General features: G+C 36.4%; 2 protein-coding genes across 2 annotated transcripts in view; both read right to left on the bottom strand.

The window, feature by feature from the left end:
• Window positions 1-1,316: 1,316 nt before the first annotated feature.
• On the bottom strand, window positions 1,317-2,036 carry LOC133198162 (uncharacterized protein K02A2.6-like). The gene has a single exon (XM_061334299.1). The coding sequence runs from the start codon at window positions 2,034-2,036 to the stop codon at window positions 1,317-1,319; it is 720 nt and encodes a 239-aa protein (XP_061190283.1).
• A 2,258-nt stretch (window positions 2,037-4,294) lies between these two features.
• LOC133198160 (uncharacterized) overlaps window positions 4,295-12,099 on the bottom strand; it is an 11,140-nt gene continuing 3,335 nt past the window's right edge. The window contains exons 2-3 of the mRNA XM_061334298.1: window positions 8,305-9,291; window positions 4,295-5,029 (exon numbers count right to left, since the gene is read on the bottom strand). Coding sequence (XP_061190282.1) covers window positions 4,295-5,029; window positions 8,305-9,291 — 1,722 coding nt within the window. The remainder of the gene's footprint in view (window positions 5,030-8,304; window positions 9,292-12,099) is intronic.

The raw sequence follows: 12,099 nt of genomic DNA, 5'->3' as shown, positions 1-12,099 counted from the left end.
TTGGGCCTCTTGTTTCCTATAAACATGTATTTCACAGAACTATATCATCAAAGGTAATATGGGGCAGCTACCAGGGATGGGGCCCTGACTAAGCTCCCTCTTTTAACAAGATATTAGTTGACCCAAAGTACCACTCAGGGTGCTTTACATTTAAATATAGTCACACATTTTGAACAGAATGACGTACAGTAAACATCTATTCCGACTCAAATTTGGTTCTGAATTTCTGTTTGAATATACATACCTCGTATAATTCATGAATTTTGCAATAATAGTTTAGCAGATAAAGTTAATTCATTGTATAAAAAGAAAACATGATTGTAATTAATTTGAAGATGGAGTATGGAAAACAGGTAACAATTCATCGAATTCTTTAAGCATATTTAATGTTATTTTTGTTTCACGATGTACTTGTTCATAAATCAACTCTTGAATTCATAAGGAACAACAAGCATGGCTTTGGCATGGCTTCCACTTTTATTGAACACGTGACAAGGGAGCAGTCATTGTATCATGCATAATAATGATAGGGAGTAATCATTATACATATATAGAATACTGTCACACCCCCCTTTCTTTAAAATGTTAGTTTACAAATTTCTACTAATACTGAAACTTTACTGTCCTTGAATGATTGTCCATTTGAGTGTTTGAAAACCATGACCAAATCACTATAATAATTAAACATTAAACAAACAGTGTGTACATTCAACATGAAATATTATGTCAGAGAATGAGAAACAAAATTTAATAACAATCAAGACTGACTAGCAAATACAAGGCTATTTGCCCTGTTAAGGAGACTAGGGATTATTATGCCCTCAACACAGTCTTCCTTTGCAAACTAAACTACAACAGTAAGTTTTGACTAAGGCAAGTAATTATTTACATGAAGTCTAAGCTAAACTTAGAAATAGGTAGACGAGGAGTTATTATTACCTCTTTCACTATCTGCCTTTGCCCTACACATCACGGTAACGCATTGGTTTCACAACTACACGACCACTACGTGTTTTCATTGGACTTGATGATACTGGTTGCTTGGGATGCTGAACGGGTACGGAATCTTGTGTATTGCGTAATTCTGATGTTAATGGAGCTGGTTTTGCTTCATTACTGACTATTATAGGAACTGGGTCATCATTGCATTGTGATTGTTCAGTCAACATTTCAGGCTCTGAATTTTCATGATCAGGGCGGAATGGTTTTCGACTAAATCGGAGATGACGTCGATTGCGTCGTTATACACGACCATCCTCGGTTCTCACTTTGTATGAACGTATATCACTCTGTTCCTGAACAAATGCTTTTCTCCATCACTTTTCATTTCCTGTAGGTCTAATACTAACGGTATCTCCTTCTGATAATGGTTTCAGCTCCTTAGCTCCTCGATTATAATAGTATGTCTGACGTTCCTTGCGTTCATAGAGCATTTCCCTGGTGCGGTCAGCATAACGTGGTCTGAGTAGATGTTCAGCTACTGGTAATAGCGTTTTGGTGCGTCTATCAAAAATCCGTTGTGCATGTGAGTAGCCTATTCCTTGAGTAGGCGTATTGCGTAGATCCAGAAGCGCCAAAATTGGATCTTTACCGTCCATTGCATACTTATGAATAAGCCGTTTGGCAATCTTTACAGAGTTCTCGGCCTTGCCATTAGATTGTGCATATCTAGGGGACGATGTAACATGCTCGAATTCATAACTTTTACTGAATTCTGCAAACTCTCGACTTCCAAATGGCGGTCCATTGTCAGATATTACCCTATCTGGGATTCCATGACGTGCGAACTGTGATTTCATCATGCGAATGATTGAACTTCCTGTTTTACTATGAAGTCTCTCCACCTCAAAGTAATCTGAATAGTAATCTGCGAGTATGAGGTAATCTTTGCTTTCACATTCAAACAGATTACATCCTATTGTTTGCCAAGGACGAATAGGAATCTCATGGCTGATCATAGGCTCCTTCTGTTGATCATCCTGGTAAGTATTACATGCAGCACATTGACCAATGTACGATTCAATGTCCTTCGACATATTTGGCCAGTAGACATAGTCCTGGGCACGACGGATACATCCTTGGATACCAATATGAGAGTTATGTATACGCTGTATTATACTATGTGTGATAGACCTAGGAAAGACAACTCGGCCTTGTAGATGACACCGTTTTGAACGACTAACTCCTCTCTAAACGGAAAATACACTTGTATATCAGGGTGGACTTCTTTCGAAGAGTCAGGCCATCCATCAAGTATAATCTTCTTCAGCAACTGTACAGCTTCATCTTTTTCTGTAGCTTCCTTTATCTGTGAATATCGTTCATCAGATGTTGCTAAGTAGGTGCGGTGGTTGATGCTGTGTATGTCATGCATGTTCTCTTCAACTGAATCAGAGTCAGTGATAAGATAGGCTCTACTTAAAGTGTCAGCAAAATACATCTCTGTGCCCTTTTTGTACTCAATGCTGTAGTCAAATTTCTGCAATCTGAATAGCATTCTCTGTAGACGCTTGGGAGCATTATGCAGGTTTTTACGTACAATGATTTCTAGGGGTTTATGATCCGACTGTATCATAATATGTCGTCCATATGTATAATTTTCAAAATGTTCCATGCCAAACACTGCGGCTAAAGTCTCCTTCTCTATCTGTGCATAGTTCTGTTCTGTGGCTGTTAGAGAACGTGAAGCATATGCGATCGGATGATTATCTTGCATGAGGCATGCGCCTAGTCCAGTAGAAGAAGCATCACATTGCAAAGTCAGTTTCTTCTTTGCATCAAAGAATTTAAGAACAGGTGCACGAGACAATGTGTCCTTGACCTTGTCAAATGCTTGTCCGTGGATATCCGGATCCCATGCAAAATGAGTCTCTTCTCTCAGAAGATCTCGAAGTGGACTGGTGATCTCAGACAACTGCGGTGCAAAACGTTGCACAAAATTTGTCATTCCCAATAATCTCTGAACTCCTGCCTTGTCTTCTGGGGTAGGCATTTCATGTATCGCCTTGAGTTTTTGTGGGTCAACACTCAACCCATCCTTGCTGATCACATATCCAAGATAAGTAACAGATGTAAGCTTAAGTTTCATCTTACTCTGGTTAAGCTTTATGCTTCTCTCCATACATCTCTGCATTAGGGCTCGAAATTTCACATCATGATCCCTTTCAGCTTCTTCATCTGTCTCACCACATCCGTAAATTAACACATCATCGTGTATAGGTCTTATACCTGGAATGCCACTTAAGGCGTCGTCCATTCTCCTTTGGAACTCCTCAGGTGCGACAGAGATACCAAATGGCATCCTCAACCAGCGATATTTGCCCCATGGCGTAGCAAATGTAGTTAGGTAGCTGCTATCACTGTCAAGCTCAACGTGCCAAAAACCATCCTTTGCATCAACAATGGAGAATATACGAGCTTGATGCAATTCTGGTAGAATATCCTCTATAGCAGGTGTTGGGTAATGGTTCCGCATTAATGCCTCATTGAGTGGTTTCGGGTCAATACATAGGCAAATGTCACCGTTGCGTTTAGGAGCCACCACTAAGGCAGATACCCAGTCGGTTGGTGTGTTAACTGGTTTAATGACACCTAACTTCTCCACTCGGTTTAGCTCTTCTTTCACTTTTGGCTTCAAGGCTAACGGTATTTTCCTAGGCGGTAACTGTACAGGTCGCACACTGTCCTTGACCTCCAAATGAAGCTTGCCATCCAGTTTACCTAGATCCTTGAACACATTTGCATACTTCTCATTTATTTCTTCTTTAATGTCAATCTGTGAAATGACGTCATTCTGAACTTGTGTCTTTGTGAGGAATTTGTCAGTATGCACAGTAATAAGTTCCATTCCTTCAATAGCTCGCTTACCCAAAATACAATGTAGCTGTTTGCCTGGCACAATAACGAATTCTAGATTATACTTCTTTCCATTACACGGATTTCGAACAGACATTCTAATGGTGCCCAAAGCCTTGGTTTCTGATTTGTTGTACATCTGTAGGGTAACATCAGTTTTCTTAAGATTCTGGAATTCTTTGTCACCTGTGAGACGCACATACACATGAGCTGATAAGATATTAGCTGTAGACCCATTGTCCAACTGAAACTCCACATATTTATCATGGATATTCATAACAGCCGTATGACGTTTTGATGATAGCGAGTTCACTTGTTCAATACTAAGAACGAGTTCATCTGATGAGTAACTTTCACGAGTCTCAATCTCATGAACTTGGGACTTTCTGTGGTTCCATGTACCATGACGTTTTTCATGATGTTTTGCTCTGGGAGGCTCTTAATTAGGACATTTCCTCTCAAAATGGTTCTGCTCGCCACATAAGTTGCAAGTCTGTCCAAATGCTGGGCACTTTTCCGGCCGACTGCGCGGATGTGTTCTCCCACAGTAACGACAAGACTGAACAGTTGGTATGGTTTGTGTGCGGTTGCCTCTACGTTTCTCATTTTTACCATGATTTTCTTGTTTCACTTTCTGTTTGACCTTGACATGGTGAACATCTGCAATAGATTTGAGTTGAGATTCAGATTTCTCATTCGACCGGCATATATCTATGCAACGCTGAAGGTCCAGTTTCTTCTCCTGTAACAACTTTTTACGGGTATGGTTATCTCGAACTCCGATAACGATACAATCCCTTATCATCTCATCCTCTATGTCTCCGAATTTGCATGTTTTCGCTAGTGTACGCAATTCTGCAACATAAGCATCTATATGTTCAGACTGTTCCTGATTTCTACAGTTAAATGTGTAACGCTCATATATGACGTTTGTTTGACCTACGCAGTAAGTGTCAAGTGCTGTAATAACCTTATCAATATCTTTCTTATCGTCATCTGTATCAAATTTTAGTCCATCTACAACGTGTAAACCATCAGACCCTAGACAAGTGAAAAATGTTGCACATCTGAGTTGGGTATCTCTCTCCCTTAACCCCGTAGCGATCTCATAGTTTTCCCACACTCTTTTGAAATGTTTCCAGTTGGTAGCGAGGTCACCTTTCAAATCTAAGGGCTTAGGAAATGGTATATTCATAGGAAAAACATGTAAATTTTGTACTGCAGCAGGAGCTGCTTCAACTTGCTCATTCTCTTCAGGTATTGTTTGTTACGAACAGAGGAAATTCGGTCCAAAGGAAAATCGGGTAGATTCTTCAATATTTGGAGCAATTTAAACAAATGACAGGCGATCAAGACGTTTGACTCACCATAAGGATTCAGTAAACACTTCTGACACCATGTTTCACGATCATAAATCAACTCTTGAATTCATAAGGAACAACAAGCATGGCTTTGGCATGGCTTCCACTTTTATTGAACACGTGACAAGGGAGCAGTCATTGTATCATGCATAATAATGATAGGGAGTAATCATTATACATATATAGAATACTGTCACAATTTTTATATCTCCATTTCATTTGTATTTATACTTTGAACAGGTGGAAAACATTTCATGTCTGACACATCTGTTTCATATTTGGATATTTTACTTGAAAAAGACGTTAATGGTAATCTAACAACCAAGCTTTATGATAAACGCGATGACTTTAACTTTTCAATCGTCAACTTCCCTTACTTATGCAGCAATATACCTTCATCACCTGCATACGGGGTATATATCTCTCAGTTGATTCGATACGCAAGAGCATGCTCTACGTATGTACAATTTCTAAAACGAGGTAAATTATTGACAAATAAGTTGATGAAACAAGAATATCAGCTGTCTCGTTTAAAGTCATCATTTCGTAAGTTCTATGGTCGATACAATGACCTTGTCAGCAAATACAATTTATCATTGAGTCAAATGCTAACTGACGTTTTTCATACTAATTGTTAGGCCATTATTTACACACTGAATTGTCGACGTATTTTTCCGTTATTTCCCGATCATGACAAGGAGCACACGGGTGTGACCGGTCGGCAGGGGATGCTCACTCCTCCATGGCACCTGATACCACCTCTGATGTTTGGAGGTCCGTGTTTGCTCTGCTCCTATTTTGTATTGATTAATGGACTTTTGAGCTTGAATACTCTTCGTTATCTCCATATATTTCATTTCTTTCATGGACGCTTTCTGGAGCATTGAAGTATTTTTTTTATCTTTATACTTGATGCTCTTCCTTCTTTGTTTTCCATATTGACCACTTGATTTTAGACTCCTGGCCTCGGGGCCATAAAACTTAGATGATCTCACTTTTGATCTCAGTCTCACTTTTCCACTATTATTTCATTTGGTAAAAGTGAGACTGAGATCAAAAGTGAGCTCGTCTACGTTTTATGGCCCAGGCGCCTGGTATACCTATCTATCCAAAAGAGCTTAAGTGCAACCCGATGAATGGGCAATAAGTTTATTGCACAGAACAAATATTGATAAGTTAAAAAACATTTCAAAACTCAATCAATATTATCGGATTCCTGAATTATAGGACACATTTGCGCCTTTTGATACAGTTTGTACATTTATACCAAATAAGTATATATTTAAGAACCCTCTATATACTGATGAAAAATGTTTTTTGGACTTTGAGAAAATTATATAACATAAAGGAGGATATTTTGAAATTAACTCATTTTTAATATAGGGAGGTGCTTTTTTTATTCAGGAAATATCTTCAAAGACATTGAAGTAATAGAAAAGAAAAATTGCCTTCGCTTACTCAAATGGATAAAATACAAGCAAATAAAGTTTTCAAATACTCATCTTGGTCTAATATAATGTTTAGAATACTTGGATTTATTTAAAATTATTGATACAATTCAGATTACAATTTATTTTACCTATATGTCAAACAAAAGTACCCTGAAAATAGGGTGCAGTGTAGACAGGGTCCTTAACCCTACTGTTTCACTAGATGTATATGAATTTTTCAATTCTAACTGTACTTGTCAGTTAAGCCTGGACGCAAAAATGCTAGCGGGTGATTCAACGAACGCGGAAAAAATTACTTTCGTATTTTAAGTTTCATATATTGATACTATTATGTTTTATGCAAAGTATGATATTTAGGAATCTCGGCCTTTTTTGCTGAGTAAATATTAAGTAGTAACACTGCCATCTCTGATGTGCATGTACTCATTTCTGCGATATTCGCACGTGCAAAAGGACACGTGAGTTTCGGAGAACATCGACCCTTCATTTGAACCCGAGTCTCTTTCGTCAAGACTATAGCAGCACCTACAATTGCCTTCATCAGTTACAGGATTTTCTATACATCCGCAGCAACAAAGACATACGTTTTTAATGCAGAACATGCACAGCCCCATCTCTTTGTCAACATTATTTTCTACTTCAGGATCATCTTCGCTTTCAGATTCGTCTACATTTAATAATATCCTTATTAGGTTATCTAGCTCGAAGTGTATTCTTTCAACTTTGTCGGTATTACTCTCAAAAAATAAAATTTCAAGAATTCCAGGGGTAAGAAAAATAAATCCGTACATCATTATCGTGTTTAAATTAATGGATGATTGGTTATCTAAGAAATTTACTTCAGATAGAGTTTTATATATAATCAGGAGTAAGCATGTCGTTAGAATCACCTTCATCAAAAGGAAAAATACTTCAATCTGTACTGGGCAACACTGGGCAATAACGTAATCAAAATCTTTTATCAAAATCTCGTGAGATTTTTTAAGCTGAATTATTTTTTGTAACAGTGTTCGATAGAGCTTAAAAAATTCTACAAAATATTTGCTCATGTAAGATAGAATTGCCATGACAAATAAAAAAATGTGAATTTGAGTTGAATACAAATGAGGAATTGCTACTAAGAAGAAATAAATTAAAAATTGAACAATACAGCTCACTCCTATGTAAACTATATCAAATGACAAGGCGATTATTAATAATGGAGTGAAAATAAGGGATAATATTGCAGAGAGGTTGGAACATCGTCCACTTGTACAGAATTTAAATGCCTTTAACATATAGATTATAAAATGATATATTTGATTAACGAATGGGAAAATACTAAACAACAATATGAGCGGTACATTTATGAGAAAATCAATTACAGATAAAAATAATCTTACGTAAAATGAAAAATTAGATATTGAATTGTTTTGGCCAACGAATGGTAAGAGGTATACTTTGCTCCAGAACTTTACAGAAAAAATCAGCCGAAACCTATCTACAACTACTGCAGCCATTGTCCTCTCTTTCCTTTTCATTTTAAGAAAATCAGAAACTGGAATTACTGTGCAGTTAAGAGATGAAAGTCTAATAAATATAAAACGATCAGTCATTGATTCAACGAAATGAATTAAGTAACTATTTATCGTAACAACCACAAGTAAACTAAAGCAAGTAGAAATCATAAAAGCAACTATATTCATATTATACTGCAACCCAACACAGTTAAAAAGATAGGGAAAAACATATGCATTAGGTGGTAACAAAGAATAATTCTTGACAAATATCATTTTCATAGCGAATGACAATCCGGTGACCAAAGCCAAAAGGAATGACAGACGAGTTCCGCTAGAAAGACTTTGATCTAAGTTGTTTCCTTTTCGCTTCAGTTTACTGGATTTGAAAATTATATGCAGTAAACATCTTCGAGGTGTATAAGGATAATCGGCCATCGTGAAAAATTTCAGTTGCTCACTTATTTTTCGTCCATGAAAGGAAAGAGATATTATCAAAGGATAATATGCAAAGAGAAAAAAAATAATGACGACGGTTATATACGTGATTATGGACGTTCTAATCAGTAGAGTCTCATCTGTAATGTCTCTGTTGTAACACTCAAAATCATACCCAATTGATGCACTTGACATTGTATACAAAAAACTTTTCCAGTCTTGATTTTCAAAATTTCTGTGACAGAAATAACCCCCTCCAGTTCCATTTTGCAGACGTTGAAGATAGTTGTAAACTCGTTTCCAAAGGTTTTTTTTCTTACAAGTCAGTATGTTGTTCATTGAGATATTAAGGCTTAATTTATGAATGCCAACTCTCATAACTCCAAAGGTATAAACATCAATATCATCTGGATAGCTTAAATAGTGTCTATAATTCTCAGTTATCCAGATCCAATCATACACTCTATTCCATTCAGTTTGTTCCATAGAAATACTTTTGTACGATTCTGATGTTACGTTCACATAAACGAGTCTTGCCTGCTCGTTTGATATAAGCTGTTGGATCATACGTTTGTGGGTTTCGATATAACCTTCTTCAATTTGACAAGACGTGATTTGGCTAAGCTGCTCTGATTCGATTGCCAGACACAGTAGCAGAAATTTTAACACTGAGTATTTATTAAGGTCCATCTAAAAAAAAAAAAGAAACAGATTTTTAGACTGAAACAAGACGTCAAGGGTCCTTAAAAGTCATTTTAGTATAATACAGCACATTAAGGATCCACAGTAATAAATAAAACAAAATAAAAACATTGTATTCTAGTACCAAGCTTTAAGCGTGTGACGTAACCAAATATGCATCCAATCTCATAGAAATTTTAATTATCACGGTGCCTAAAATTGTCTTAAATTGAAACAAACTGAATCCACACGATGTAGGAAAATAAACATATTAAAATAATTTACCGACATCCTGCAAAATTTTACAAAGGACTTTATAGGAAAAATCATGATTACTCATATTCAAAAAGAAGCTCTCTGATAGATTCAATTTTTTAAATCATGACCTTGTGAAATGGACTTGGGCCAAAATTGGCATTCAAAGTTGTACTTACGAATATATTGACAAATTTCTTCTTCTTAAGAATAACAAAGCCAAGAGACTAGTCATAATTATATAGAGGCATCCTCAGGGTTAGTTTATTTTTTGTTGTTTAACGTCCCTCTCTCGAATTTTTCACTCATATTGAGACGCCACCACTTGCCGGTGGAGAGCTGCAAATTTAGACTCATACTCGGCTTTCAGTGCCATTGAGCAGTGAAGGATTTTTTGTGCCAGCATCTACTTTCACACGGGACCTCGATTTATACAGTCTCATCCAAAGTACCGGTCTCAACCTCCCGCAGTTGGATTCGAACCCGCAGCGTATGGATTAATGCCTTAAACCGTGACTCTAGAGCAAACACTCTAATTACTGCGCCACGCGGGCATCCTCAGGTAGTATAGATTAATTTTTTTTTCAAATCATGACCCCCAGGAGTAGGGTGAGGCCACACCTTATTGCACATCTACATAGACACCATCAATCACCTAGCGTTCAAAAATGATATGACTACTGTGTAAAATGTTAGTGGAGTTCTCGGAACCAGGGATTTTTTTTGTAGAAAAATAGTATTTATCGACCCTCATTGGACCGCAAGAGTGAAAATGAAAATGCTGATACCCTATTGCTCATTAACATAACACCGGGATGATTTGGCTACTGTGTAAATTGCAGGAGGAATTCTTGGAACCAGGAATTTTTTTCGGGGGGGGGGGGGGGGAGGGGAGGGCATTTGGCCCCAGGTGAAAATTAAAATTGCAAATCCTTAATGCACATCTACAGGAAACCACATATAATCTCCCCCAAAAGGATTTTGCTTCTACGTTAAATGTAAGAGCTACTGAAGGAAAATGTCATTCAGGGTGAAAATGAAAATTCCGAAACCTTATTGCATATCTAAGGGACACCACCAATCATTCTCCAAAAGTAACTGGTAACTGATTAAAATAAAAGAGGATTCTGTGGAAGAGGGAAAGTGTGTCAGACACCAGTATATAGATAGGTCCCTTACATGCGGCAATGGCAATAACATATATAGTGTATTAGTGTTTGTTTGCATTTAATTTACATGTATATAGTCTGATACTTGACGATCCTTTTTTTATTTATTCAAATTTTAAGATACATGTACTGTACTTGGTCATAGGTGAGTCCTTTTTTAATTTTTTCTACTATATTTTTTATTTAAATTAGCATTTTCCTAAAGGCTAACGTTATTTTATGACTAAAACACCATGAAATGTATATTGCTTTCAGGGCCGTAAATCTCTCTGATTTGGGTCCAATAAACAGACATACAAACAATCAATTCATGTTTTAATAGTTTTTTAATCATTGTATAAAAGTAAGTTTTCCCAAAACATTGATAATTTTCCCAATCTGGTGGGACCTGGACCCTGTACCAAAAAAGGGCAGTGAGAGCCCTGGCTTTGCAGTTTCTTCACATAATTTCAATATCATTTTATCTGCAGGTGTTTCAGTGATATCGGACGTCAAACGCGAAATCAAAATTTTACAACTCTAATGTGTTAAGAATGTTAAGAAGTCATAGTAATTTCAAGCTAGAAATGTTGTCTTGATGATTTCATAAATTATGTTTATTGATTAATGTATCATTCTGTTTAATATTTTTAGACCTGAATAATTCTGCATAATTCAGTGAATATAATAATTGGTATTAGGCTAAAACTGACATCACAGAAAGTTTTTTTTAAAATTGGAGTTTCAATGAAATATATGGTGTAAAATTGCAATTTTAATATTTAGAACACGTGAAGTCCTTACAATTATCATGCAAGGCACAAGTGTCCCCAGAGAGATACATCCGATAGCTAGCGAAACCTATATAAGCACAAGTCCTTCCCGGTTTTGAAAAATGAAACACAAAATACTCCAACTTAACCCCTCTTATCCACATACAAGATTAAAATAATATTATTTCGTCAACAGATTTTTTTTAAAGATATTCTTTTTGTTTCTATAGAAACCATCTGCTCAAGGTGGAGTGGCGCAAATATTAGAAAAATATGAGAGTTGGAGTAAAAAGTGTTTAACCTTATATAAACATATACTCTTAAACACAGATGTGCAGTCTTGGAAAATTATTTCGCTTTTATTTTTTCCAGCAAAAGAAGTGAAGAATTAACAGTAAATTGAAAATTAAGGTAACAAAGATATATTTAAATATTAGTGCCTTGTTTCTCCTTTATTAGGTTTAATTCGATTTCGACTTTTCCTATCAATAAATATTTTTAACGTTTGTGTTTGAACCCTATACAATATTGATAATAATGCATGAAATCCACATTTTATTTTATCAAATGAAAAACATTCCCGCTTTGGGCGTCAATCATTACACAGTAAAAATTTTCCCCATTTAAACTTCTATCAAGTC

This window comes from Saccostrea echinata, unplaced genomic scaffold (assembly GCF_033153115.1).
Source record: "Saccostrea echinata isolate AGI-Se365-2 ecotype Australia unplaced genomic scaffold, CSIRO_AGI_Sech_v1 ptg000033l, whole genome shotgun sequence".
NCBI lineage: Eukaryota > Metazoa > Mollusca > Bivalvia > Ostreida > Ostreidae > Saccostrea > Saccostrea echinata.
This window is presented reverse-complemented; position numbering and strand designations above follow the sequence as displayed.

Coding starts and splice junctions, on each gene's coding strand:
- LOC133198162 (XM_061334299.1), bottom strand. CDS start 2,036: ATGTCGAAGGACATTGAATCGTACATTGGTCAATGTGCTGCATGTAAT.